This window comes from Oryzias latipes, chromosome 17 (assembly GCF_002234675.1).
Source record: "Oryzias latipes chromosome 17, ASM223467v1".
NCBI classification, from domain to species: Eukaryota; Metazoa; Chordata; class Actinopteri; order Beloniformes; family Adrianichthyidae; genus Oryzias; species Oryzias latipes.
The window spans coordinates 29,386,263-29,399,596 of record NC_019875.2 but is presented as its reverse complement, the minus strand read 5'-3'; the positions used below and the strand labels follow the sequence as shown (position 1 = coordinate 29,399,596).

The following is a 13,334-nucleotide window of genomic DNA, read 5'->3' as shown; positions in this document are numbered from 1 at the left end:
AACCAAACAAACAAACTACGAACTTTATGTCCAAAATGAACGCATATTATTAAAGTAAAGGGTGTTTTCTTGTTGAAAAAAGAAAGATTAGTCCTCAAAATGTATTATTTTGTTGGGATTTTCCACCGAGAAATAGTGAGAATCCGCCATGTTTTTTGTTCAGAGCGGGAAAAGACTGAAACGTCACGTGATCCTCAGAAGGCTCATAGAAAATGAAACGGAGCCATCTCACAATAGAAAGCCCGTTTTTGTAGAGCCGTTACGTTTTTCCCTGTGGACAAGCGTGGTTACTGCACGTTTTGGGATTAGACTGGGTGGGAATTTTAACTCTGAGCTGTGGGCGGGACCCTTCACTGAGAGCTCTCTGTTCACAGCCCCTCACACCCCAAACTGTCCAACAATATCGGAGCTATCCAGACGTCCAGTTTAGACCCAGATTCCAGCTCAGACCAGGAAAACAAAGACGTTCATGGATCTATGTGTCTGCATCAGAAAGGGGCGGAGCAGGGAGCTTGTGGCTCCGCCCACCGTCTCGTTTTCAAACTGTGTTTTTTTGTCCGGTTCTCAACGATTTGAATAAAGAAATACTCAGAGTTGTAATTTTCAATCTATTTGTCCTCCAGCGTCAGAAAAACGGGACACGTTCTTTGAAGAGCAGAAGTCTGCGTCTAAACTCCACAAAGTCTCAGACTGTTTTCAAAAACATTTTTGTCTCCAAAAGCTCAAAATATTTTAGTAAACAGTATTTATGACTCAAACCAAACCCTCCCGTAACTCTAAATCATATCATCCTTTAAACTGAAAAATAAATGCTCACTTGTTTGGTTCCTCTTCCTTTATCTTCATGCTCGACTGAATGTTTGTGCACACTTTGGATAAAATCATTTTTAAAAACACGAATAGTGTGTCTTTTACCCAGTAAAATGAGAAATAGAACGATTTTTATTGCTGTTTTTTCTTGGTGGGGCTGTAAAAAAGAGTTAAACACCCATATCTGCAATCTGGTCTTTTTCCTTGACTAATTAGTTGCCATGGTGATCCCAGTCAGCTTCAGAATAACCTGCCTGTCCTTCATGTGATCCAAATAAATCCGTGGGAGTCCCTATAAGTAGAAGACATTAGCTTAAACGTTCTTGTGCTTTCAGCAGAGCACGTTTGCAGGAGGAGCCACCAATCACCTGTGGCTTCAGCTCTGGAGAGATCATCGTCATGCGTGGTGGAACATTTAGTGGAATCTGCTGCAACAGTGACTCATTCTTCTAACTTTATATAAAGTTATTTATACTCGTCATCACTTTTCAAAGAGAACGGCTTGAATTGACTGTGAAGTTGCTGAACATTTTGGCGCTTTTGCGCGATGAAAACTTCTGGATTTGATCTGCAGGGCGTCATGAAACAACAAACGCCATTGGGTTTGTTCGAGTGCACAAATGAGTGAAGCTCCAGATGATTTGGAGGAGACATAAAGACGTATTTGTGATGGTTATGATTCCCCGGCGCAGTGCATCCACTACAGCGGCCATCTCCCCCACTTTACAGCTTTATTAGGACTCAGTCGTTCATGCATGACGCACGTTTTGACATTCAAAGCTACAGTTTACATCGAAATACCCAAAAGATACAGCAGCACATTATGCACACGCACACATGTGAGGTTCACCTGGGCTGACATTTTGTTTGTGAATCAAAGCAGAAGTGGGAACAGTAATTTCACACGGGAAAAAAAATTGCCGTTAGGCCAACAAAACGCGCACAAAAAATCCAGCTGTGGGTTGAAAAACGGTCAAAAAGGGATGATCTTATACTGAAAGCACACAAACAGTTGTTTTTCTGCTGCAAACACTGGATTATTGGTTGTTTTAGGAAGGTTTCTACATCAACTGTTGCAACATGACAGAACAGATTTTTTTCTTTCTATTTTTTGCATTAATGAAGCCAGTTTGCAGCAAATGTTTTTCAGGCTGGATAAGGTTAAAATAATCACACTCTGAGTTTTATGAGTAGTTTAAAGGTTTGATTTCAGCCATAGATGATGCACACTGCTGAGAAGTCTATACATTTTCATCTCAACTAACCACAGTTTTATTTCTATATACAATAAGCGCACAAACACAAAGCTGAGCTGACATTTACAAAGAGCAAGTTTTGCTAAATGAAATTAGGAAACAGATTAAGAAGATTTAGTTTCCAATTCTGGCTTGTTTTTTTCTTTTGTTTTGTTTTTTTCCACAGTCCAAGCGTCCTTTTCTGCCAGAGCGTCGTCTGGAAACGTTCAGGTCGGGGTCAGACGGGGCTCAGAAAGTCCAAAGACTCGCTCATCGTGGATGAGAAAAGGCTGCCGTTCAGCTGGGATTTTCAGATCCCTGAGTTTGAGCCAAATATTCCAGAAATGTACATTTTCATCAAAGCAAAAGAAAAACTGATTCCATGTCCAGCATCTTAAAACAAGGATCTGCATTTCTATTTGTGTTTTTTCCTGCTTGACTGGATGAAAAAACCCTCAAAGTGACAGTTTGTAAAGAAGCAAAAGACGTTCGAAAAGGAATCCTGTTTTCATGGACGTCTTTCATTATTTTCTGTTTATAAATGCAATTTAAACAATTCAGAGTCCAACTTCACATCAGAGTTTAAAATAAATATCAATCCTACAATCCTAAATGTGTCTAATCTTCACTTTTACCTGAAAGAATAGCTGCTTTTCTGTAGCTGTGACCACAGGCAGGCTAAAAGTACTAAAACTTTGAATGAAATGACCTGAAGTTTATGTCTGCGAGTTCTTGACACGAAATGGAACAAATGTGGCAGAAACTGAAACGAATATAAGTATTTGAGTGGTTCGTTTTCCCTCAATCTAAAGATATGAATAAAATATTTGTAGAGTTTGAGAAGCAGATTTTCACAGATATAAAGTAGAAGTACACACAGGAAGTTGAAGATCTGGAAAAGTTTGCTTTTCAAAACTTCAACCACATCTGTAATAAAGTATGAAGTAGACGTACAAGTATGATTGAAGTATTTCATTTTACAAACACTCAAAAGCATATGAGGTTAAAGTAATTGTTAAGTCTGATTTACCAATATTTCTACCTCATATCTATGAAGTTTTTGTATGTTTGACTAGAAGAAATCCAGAGTAGAAAGTAAATTGCTTATTTTAGGTTAACTAAAGTGCAAATCTCCACATTTTAACACGACTTTAATGCCAGTGGCACCTGGAATAATACTACGGTTAGGAGGAGTATTTGTGGAGTAAGATTGAAGTACTTTCACTTGGGTCATAGTTCGTGGCAGGTTTGTTTAAATACTAGTGGTGACTTGTGTCAGACAGAGGTCATTGGAGTCCTCCCAGCTGTGGAACGGCACAGAGGGCGTGTCCATGGCTAGTCATACGGGCCTGGGCTGCTTCACGTTGCCCCGGCCTTCGGGGGGGCAGGTGTGGTCCCTCAGGGTGCTCCTCACTCTGCTCACCCCCTGACAGTCCCCTTGTCCCACAGCTCTGGGGCAGCAGAAGTCCCTGAAGCACCGCTTGAAGTTCTCGTCCAGGAAGGCGTAGAGGATGGGGTTCAGGCTGCTGTTGGTGTAGCCCAGAGCCACGCAGAAGAAGTAGGCGGCCATGACGGCGGTGGTCTCGGGCACGCTGGCCGACAGAGCTTTGACCAGGATGAAGATGTGGATGGGGGTCCAGCAGACCACGAAAACCGCCACGACCACCAGCACCAGGCGGGTGATGCGCCGCAGGTTGCGGTCCTTCTCCCGTGAGCCGGAAAGGAGCCGGACGCTCTTCAAGCGGAGGACCATCAGCGTGTAGCAGACGGAGATGATGATGAGGGGGGCCACGAAAGCAAAGATGAAGACACAGATCTTCATCAGGGTGTCCCAGTAGGCGTAGGGCTCTGGGAACTGCAGAGCACACTCTGTGGTTCCTGTCAAAGGGAGGGAAGTATAAACAGAATGAACGTGGAGATGTTTGGATTGGCTTGGAACGGTTCAGATCATGTTAAAGCCGTAAAACGTCACTTTGAAATCCTGCGATAGGAAGAGATTTGTTAACTTAATCAACAGCTTTTGGGTCAACAAATAAAAGGTTTTTGTGTTCAGAAAATCTAAAACAAAGTTATAACTTTTTAGGATTAGAAGACAGAATGAGGCAGAGGTATCTGGAAACGTAGGAAGAAGGCCAGTGCAGTGTACCATTGTTGGTGTTGGTGCTGCCCAGAATCATGGCGGGGATCCCAGCAGCCGACGACAGCATCCAGATGACCACGTTGATGATCTTGGCCTTCACTGGCGTGCGGAAGTCCAGCGCCTTCACGGGGTGGCACACGGCCACGTAGCGGTCCACGCTCATCATGGTCAGGGTGAAGATGCTGGTGAACATGTTGTAGTAGTCGATGGAGATGAAAACTTTACACGCCACCTCGCCAAACGGCCAGGAGCTGAGCAGGTAGTCGGTGCTCTGGAAGGGCATGGTGGTGGTGACCAGGGCGTCGGCCACGGCCAGGTTGAAGATGTAGATGTTAGTGGCTGTTTTCATTTTGGTGTATCTGTGTTTGGGATGGAGAAACCAGGAAGGCAAACAGTGATACGGTCATTCAGATGTCAGATGGACCAGATTTTAAAAAAATTAAACACCAGATCAAGAACACATCAGGAAATCCATTTGGAGGTTGGAGAAAAGTTCGGAAAGGTGTGATGCAACTACCCTGTTGCATCAGCAGCCCTGCATTTGCATCGTGGATGTGCTGCAGCAGCTGGAACAGAATGAATCCCCTCATTCCTGCAGAGGAGGAAGGACGCTCAGCATTCACAACTTTTGCTCACTTCCTGCTCGGTGAGGCAGGCCTGAGCTGCAGGTCTTTGAAACATCCATGATGCAAGAAGTAAAAAACGCATGTGGGCTGGAATAAAAACCAAAACTTTCTCTAAAGATGTCGGTAAACCTGTCCCCAAATGTTGTATTTAGCAGCACAAGACGTGCCGATTACGCACGCCTCTTGCACGGATGTCAGCACTGACTGATGCCGGCTTTTGATGGCGCCGGTGAGTCATGATGAGTCCAAAGACCCCAAAATATTTCTGGAGGTTATTGTGGTGCTCTTCCCACAATCATCATGAGCTGCGTTTAGGGACAAACGTCCGTTTTTTTAAATCATTGCATATTATTTTTATAGGTTCAAATTGCTAAAGAAAAAGATTTTTTTCTTCAGAACATTTGCAAAAAACATCATATTTTTTAAATACGTTTTGTTGTTTTTTGCAGAAGGTTTTCAAAAAGTCATCAGCTCAGCTGCAATGACAGAAAATTGAAATCAAAATCGGATTTTTCGCAGAATTATTGCAATGTTTAATACTTATTCGGTTCTCTTTTGCATTTAAGTTTGAACCGAAGCCCTGCAGCCCTCACAAAGCTGTCATTCATGCTGCGCGTTTAAGTGATTTGGCTTAAACAATAAGAGTGCGCAGGCGCGCACACGTGAAACAGTCAGACACAAACTTAAAATCCAATCTATATGGAAATAAACGCAATGCGCGCGGGCGCGTGTTTGCTTTTCTGTTGCTGCTCCTGTCTGAATGCAAATTAACGCGCATGTTCCCAGATTTATGACAGCACGTGCTCAAAGGCTGAAAAGCCGCGATCATTTTGCGCCAATTATCCATTTAGTGTGCGGGCGCCGCCGCGCGCGCAGACCCGCTCCATCCCGCACTTTCTGTTACCTGTTGTTTTTTTTTTTTTTATTTATTTATTTTGGAAAAGGATAAAAACTCACCTGATGATGACATACATGACCAAACAGTTCCCCACTAAGCCCACCACGAACACCACGGAGTACACGGCCACTATGATGGGGATGATGGGCGACAGCGGCTCCGGTTCCGAGTCCCACGTGCCGTTGGGGGTGTAGTTGTAGATGTCCGGTAAGCCGGGCTGCCAAGTGAAGTTTGGGACGCACTCCCCCATCTGACCCGAGGGACACTTGTCCTCTTTGAAGATGTGCACCACGCCGCTCTCCATGGTGCTGAACGCGGCGGAGGCGGCTGCTGCGGCGGGAACTGAGCGCTCAACTTCGGCTGAAATCCTCGCTTCTGCTACAAAAACAATGGGGAGGGGGGCATTCATCCATGAGGGTCGGCTCTAACAGAGAGGAGAAAGACAGCTCGCGCTCAAGGACACCATCACACAAGTGGAGCTGCGCCTCACCTCTTTTCTCCTGCTCCCAAAAAGTTCCTCAGGGGGGGAAAAGCACGAGCTGTTGGAAGAAAAGCTGAGCTTCCAGGAGGCTCGGCGGCCGGTTTCTGGGTAGATACTGAAGGAAGAGTGAAATTCACTGCCTGTGCCACTGCTGCGCCCCCGAAGGTGCGCACTGGAAGCCCGCACTGCACATTCAGTGACATCAGAGGCTGAGCCAACAGAAATGACAGCAGCCCGGCTCAGTCAAATCCAAATTGGGTTCCTCTTGGTTTAGATTTGTTTCATTTGTTCATGAATCCTTAAGATGCTCCGATTGAGAGCCAGCGGCAGCCATGGTCACCTTGACACACCTGTGAAGGAGTTCTTATTCAGTATCTCAAAAGTCATACCACCTCCAGCTCCCTTCCACTTCACGTTTTTACTGCGGCGGCCAGTTCGATGAGAAGCAGCTTCCAAGAAAGGAGATGTTTTTACCTCATCAGGGCATCTGGATCCCTTTGGGTCGGTTTCCCAGCATCCTTTTCATCGTGTCCCCCTCAGATCTTTGGGTTTGTCAAACACATCTTCGTCAGTTCTGCTGCCACTCTGCCTCACTCCTACAACAACTCAACAATCTGAACCTGAAAACACCGCCTGAATGAAGAAGCTCCACCATTAAGGGAAACATCACAAACTACTCCACTTTTTCTGGTTCCAGCCAGATTGTCATTAAGCAGGTGCCGCTTCCTTTCATGGACTAACAGTAGTTGCTTAGAGACCCACCATGGCCAGGTGTTGCCTGAGCAGCGGAGCCTCTTTGTCTGTGTGTTCTCATTTCCAAGGACCAGGCAGCCTTGACTTTGTGTGTTTGTACAAATATTTGACAGAAACTGTCTCAGAGGTCCTGCTTGAACCTTGAACACACAACCGGCTGAATCACCTCCACACTCGTGGGACAGACCGTGCGGATCAAAAGGACACTCAGAGCGTTTGCTCTGAGTTATAATCACGCAGCGCCGGAGGTCTGTTGGTGCACTGATAACCTCCTCGCTTAAAGCTATTTTTTCTTGCCCCTCTGAGTTGGAAGAATGGGAGGTACTTTTTCTGAAGCCCCCAGCAGAGAAGGTCACAGGTGAAGTTGAGTTTGTGTATTACTCCCTCTTTAAACCAAACTGCTGCCTCTCTGCTGTCATTTCTAATATCAGTGTCATGGGAAAGACTGAGACTTCCTCAGGGTTAAACAACTCCATTTTTTTTTTTGTATTTCTCATTTAATCGGACAAAAATCATCAGGAGTGTTTGAATTTCAGAGCAAAGTTGCATTTTAGAACAGTTTCCTGTTACACAAGCATCACTGCAGGACAGGAATGCAGTTTGACATCAAAAGCAGCTTCCAAAAAGCAGAAATCTCTCCAAGATTTTTGATAAATGAACAAAATCTTTAACAGCTCAAAGCTCACGTGACAAAAAAGGTGAAAAGATAGTTAAATGGTGTTTTCAACAAGTTTTTGGACTGAAAACAGCATCATTAGAATGAACAGAAAATAGATCAAAAGATGATGGGAGAGGGGCTTTTAGGACAAAAAGGGTAAATGTCTAAAATGTTGTTTTTGCTTTACAAATTACAGTTTGGATGTGAAAAGGTCCACCTTGATGATGGACATGAAAAACAAACCGAGACTTTTCATCTCAGGAAGCTGAAGATCTGTTTTCAGGAGAGAGCTGAAGGGCCCTCAGACAGAGCAGAGCAACAGGTCAAAACTTCTCCGCAGGGCCGAGGAGGAGCCCGATTCGCGTTTGACCTTTTAATCACGCAGAGGGGAGCTGACGGCCAAAGGTCAGCAATAATTACAGGCTAATCTGGAAGCCTTTGTGGTCACCAACAATTCCTGCAGACCTCTTCTGATGGACCATTAGGACTATTGTCTGAGTTTGAGGTGAACATCTGAGCGCCGGGAGTCGTCCTCCAATGAGAAGGTGAGTTCCAGGAGCGGCTAGTACACAAATGAAGAAGGGATGAAACCCGCTTCAGTCCGCCAACACACAGCTGAAGCGCCGTGACGCCAACCGCGTGAGGAAGGGGATGGGCTCCACCCTGCAGCGGTTTGTGGAGCGACCTTTACCTGCGTGAACTTTAAACATTGTTTGCTTTTGATGGCAGAAGCACCCCCCCCACCCCCGTGGGGACACGCTGTGCCTGGCATTCGCCAAAGGCCGGGCAGCACACGACAGCAAGACGTCCTGATCTTGAAGCCCCCGTCCCACAAAGCACAGCAAGAGTCACCAAATCCGGCTCTTCTGTCTTCTCGCTCTTCGTGAAGAAAAGTTTTCAGTCTGTTGCTTTCAACCCATTGTTTTCCTGTTTCTCTTTCTTTATGATAGTATCTTCCGCCATTTTTTTGCCGCTTAACTCGTCCTCTGTTCTGGTCTTCATCACTCTGGTTTCACGTTGTGGCGTTTGAAGGAACTGTTGATGGAGGAAGCTCCAGTTGGGACCCAGGAGGTGTGTCTTAGATGGAAACAGCCACGTTTTCCAAAGTTTCAAACACTTAAAGAGCTTTTCTTTTTCTTTTTATGAAAACAGGCTCAGACAATATGCTCCTTTTGTGAGGAGGTTCTCATGGGATCCGGCAGCACAGATGTCGGTTAGCAAAGACAGCGGCAGACACATCACTGACACTTTTCCACACAGACCAGTGCTAGAGGAAAATAGCTAGCCATTTCATCCCATTATCTGTGTGTAACGTGTTGTTGTGTGTAGGAGCGTCTTTGTTGTGCTCGCCGGGGATGAAGGCTTTCATTGCTGCACTTTTTTTATTTCCTGAGAGCAGAATTTCAAGCTTATTACCTTAAAATTGACACCATATGCAAGTTCCTGCTGGAATTGTAATGATCCCCAATTTTCTGTGTTTTCACAGCGGTTTAATGTTTTTTTATCTGCTCCTTTGGTCGGACTGTAATAACACAGATTAGATTTTTCTCATTAAGCTGCTCTCTGACCACCACAGCCAAATGGAAACAGGTTATCTGTCCAATTCAAGTGTTTCATTGCTTTATAATTACCTGATTGATTCCTTTTCAGAAGCCTGCTCGGCGTTCATCAAAGCCCGCCGTCTTCTTGGGTAAATCCCTGCAGGTTTTGGACGCCTACGTTTGGAGGGTTTATCTCATCCTTCCAGATGGATCCCATCAGGCTCAGTGTGGATGGGCAGTGAGTCCAAATGGGGGGGTGTGGCGGGCGCGTCTGTGACCTGTCATCTTCGCCGCTCTCCACAGGCCGGCTCAGCAGCTCAAGGACAGACCTGCAGCCCCCGCCGTGACACTCGGTGGAGGTTAAACGCCGGTCTGAAGGGGACACAATCCTCATTGTTGCAGGTTTGCTGCAGGGACATCTCATCTTTTAGCGCATTAATGTAAGCAGCAGAAAAAAGGTGTTTCTGGTCATTTTATAAAAGATTTCAGCACACGAAGGCATAAAAATACTCAGTAAATTGTAAGTATGGAAAAAATAATGTCATTGGTGCTACAGGAGTAAACTATGAAATATAATCAGGAAAAACTATTGAAGTGATGACATAAAGTTATTTGTACTTCGTATCAGGAGACAGAAAATTAGAATAAATAAAGATGAAACACCAGGAACTAAGAGAGCAACAAAAGGACGACAAAACAGAAGATCTGACAAGAAAGAACAGAAAAGTGGACCTTAAATACACAGAAAATGACACAAACAAATAAAGACGGCGTGGATCAAGAACTGCAGCCTGCTGTGACTGACAGGTAAACAAAGCTGAAGAACTGAGGAAGCAAACCAAACTGAAGGTCATGACCCCACACTGATGTCATGGTTGTCATTAAAATGAACTCAAAGTCCCCATTCACTCACTCTGGTGTGGGACATTTGTCCTCCGCCTTTGACCCCTCCCCTGGGGGAGCGTTGAGCTGCAGGTACCGCAGCGCTCAGGAACCATTTGGTGATGTAAACCCCCCAAACACACACCCAATCCAACCCCTTAGTACTGAGGGTCAAGCAGGGACGGATTTTTTTCCTATCACCTGCAGTGGATTAGACGTTTGTGTCTATTAGCTCCTTTGTAAATCTTTTTGTATATTTATTGTTTAGCTGATTGAAGAACCTAAATATGTGTTTTCGTGACACAATTTCAGGCTTTCCGCAAAACGCCACACACTTCAAACTCCCACCAACTGATATTTCTGCATCCTCTGATGTCCTACTAGAGAAAATGAAGCTTCAAGAAGCTTTGAACTGGAGTAAACCAACAAGGCTTCAGTGCTTCATGAAGCTTCGTTTGCCCATCACTATAACAAGAAAAATATATTTTTCTGCAGGTTTGGCTAAAAAAAAAAAAAAAAAAGAATGTAAAGGAGTAGAAAAAAGAGGTGGCAGATTTGAAATTTACACAAAAAGGACCCAGTTTTAACTCTTTAAAAGCAAAGCGTTTAGCTCTTTGGCTCAGGAACCATTTGGTGATGTAACCCCCCCAATCCAACCCCTTAATGCTGAGATTCTTCTTCTTTTTTTAAGAGTCTTTGGTGAGACTTGATCTTAGATTTGAACCTGTGATCTACCAGTCTCTGGGTGGACACTCTACCATTTGTCCACTGAGTTAGTAAATGACTGTAGCTGCACAGTTACTTTGCTAAATTCAAGATTTTGGACACAATAATCCAAAGTCCAGCAGGTTTCTGTTGATGAAAACTTTGAGTCAATTTAAAAAAAAACCTCTGTTTTTATGTTGGAGGCAGTTCAACTGCTGGTTTGTGTAGTTTTAGTCGCAGTTCCAGCGTTTGTTAACTTTGACCAAATGATGCTCATTTGAGATCACATTCATGCAACTCCATTCTTGATGAGGGCGATGCGACGGGTTCTTCTGTAAAATACGTCCCGGATGATGGACAGATGGATCATATGTATGTTTTACGACCTTCAGGTCAGTCTTGTTTGACTTTTTTAGAGAATTGCTTTTTAACAGACAGACGGGATCCAACCATCCACTTTCCCCTCGATTCTGTTCAAACCTCAATTTTTGGATTTTGTTTCGGTTTGATATATAGTTTGTGGAATACAATAAAGATCTTCTTTTTCATTTGCTACCAAGCAAAGAAAAAAAAGAGTTCAGTTGTCTCATACTGAGCCTGGTGTAATGCTGCACAACACGTGTTTGACACTGCCAACGTAAATCTGTGCAGCAAGAATGCAGCGATTCACTTTCTCCACCATTTGGTTCCATGGCGTCACATGCAGTTCGGTTTGGAACCGAGGATTCTGGCATCCCTACTATACAGGCAACATATTATTACTACTGCATTTATTCACTTTAAAAAAAAAATAAACGAGAAGAGCGTTGGGCTCTGTAGAGCAGAAAGATGTGTAAAAAAACAAACACAAAGAACTTAATAATGATGGGAGGCACTTTGACATAATGATGTGAAGTTATGAAAGGATAATTTGAGAGAGAGCCATGGTGAACAAAAAAATACCCTTAAATAAAAATAAAACAGTCTTCCACTCAAAACCTTCAAAATAAAAGTTACAAACCAGCATGCTGACCACTGAAAGGAACTAACAGGAGGAAAACCTGTTGAAAGGAAATGGCAGCTCTCCCCTAAAAGCTCCAGAAAAGTCACCTTCAACGCCATGAGCCCACCAGCCCAGCCAGGTGGAACCACTGACACCAGACGCAGGCTGTTCTGCTGGTCCCATTATTCTTCATCTGGTCCCCAGAACCGGCTCCGGGTCAGGGGTGTGTCCAGTGGAGGAACACAAACTCAGAGGCGGGAACACAGACTGCTGTGGACCTTCACCGGGTCGTGGCTTTCATGATTTTAAGATGGAAGTCTCTTTTGCACAGCTACTCTCAGATGAATTTGCACAACAGCTGATTTGTATATAGGTTTAGTCATTTACTGATGCGTAGTCATATCTTCTGTTATGTGTGAATGTTTTTAGATATCCTGTCTATATTTTATCCAGTCTTTATTTTATTTAATCTTTGCCCTTTTGGCCCTCAGAGCAGACAGCAGAGTAAACATCTCATTCTACAGAGAAACCCATTTCCTTACTGTACATGTAAGGGTTAATGGCCGGCAAAGTGTGCATCATCGGAAATTAACGCAAGCAGGGGAACCCTGAACCATCCGACGCCAAACGGAGGATGTTTGCTGCCACAAAGTGCGTTAATTTCTGACAATACACACTTCCAAGGCCATTAACCCGCTTATACCATGATCACTTACAAAAGAAATAAATGTTTAGCCAGTTCTTAGTGCTTTACTCTCGTTTTTCCCCCGGTTTGGATCGCTTTTTCCAAAAAAAAGTGGACTATTTGTCATGTTACCATGACAACGCGCTGCTTAGCCGGCACCGATCTCGAGTGCAGCGGCAAAGGAAAGCGGCGTATCTATGCTGATGGTCAAGATGGGTTGATTAAATGATCAGTTCAGAGGGAAAGTTCTCCTCCTTGTTTTAAAGAAGCCAGCGCAATGATACAGAACATTTAAGCCATACGTGCGGTTATCTCTGTGCATCATCACTTTTTAATGCACACCCAGCAGCCAATCAGAATGGAGTATTCACCCGGACCGTGGTATAACTGAGAGTAAACCCCTTTGAATCCTTATGAAGTGAAACACTCAAACAGGGTAATTCCAGTGTCCACACAACACGGCTGATTTGCCAGCAGGCCTCCACGGCTCCTGCGTTATTGTCAGACTTAAAGGAGAGGCACGGAGAACACGCTCGCGTTTGTCATTCTCCTCCTCAGACAGCAGCCCAAAATCCAGCTTTTTTTTGTGGTCACTATGGGAACGGACAATCTCTGACCCACAGTTTCAAGAGCAAAGAGACTTGATCGATGAAGAAGAGGAACAAGCCTCTTCACTGCAGGACCGGTCAGATGAAATCCTCCTAAAGAAGGGGAGGGGGGGGGGGGCATGGAAAAAACTAAAAAGTGAAAAACCTGCAGAGCATTAATATTCAGAAAACATCTACTCTCCAGAAAGACGGTTGCCTCAGGGCAGCCTCGTCTACCAGGCTTCCTGTGCACGCAAATGAACCGGCTCACCTTTTTCCTCTGAACAACACATGTGGGCAGCATGATAAAAGCCGAACACAAAGCAGTGGGGAGCAGAGGAAAGCGTTTGC

General features: G+C 44.5%; 1 protein-coding gene across 2 annotated transcripts; it reads right to left on the bottom strand.

Moving 5' to 3' along the window:
- Nucleotides 1–1,524: 1,524 nt before the first annotated feature.
- LOC101164436 (delta-type opioid receptor) lies at nt 1,525–12,352 on the bottom strand. 2 transcript variants are annotated; one of them, XM_023965424.1, is made up of 5 exons: nt 6,665–12,352; nt 6,200–6,540; nt 5,769–6,087; nt 4,192–4,544; nt 1,525–3,923 (listed from the first exon to the last, which is right to left on the bottom strand). In XM_023965424.1, exons 3-5 carry the CDS (start codon nt 6,011–6,013, stop codon nt 3,385–3,387), a joined length of 1,137 nt encoding a protein of 378 aa, XP_023821192.1. In that variant the 5' UTR covers nt 6,014–6,087; nt 6,200–6,540; nt 6,665–12,352; the 3' UTR covers nt 1,525–3,384. The 2 variants fall into 2 exon arrangements, with proteins under 2 accessions (XP_023821192.1, XP_023821193.1); XM_023965425.1 differs by having other exon boundaries at nt 6,200–12,352.
- Between the last annotated feature and the right edge of the window lie 982 nt (nt 12,353–13,334).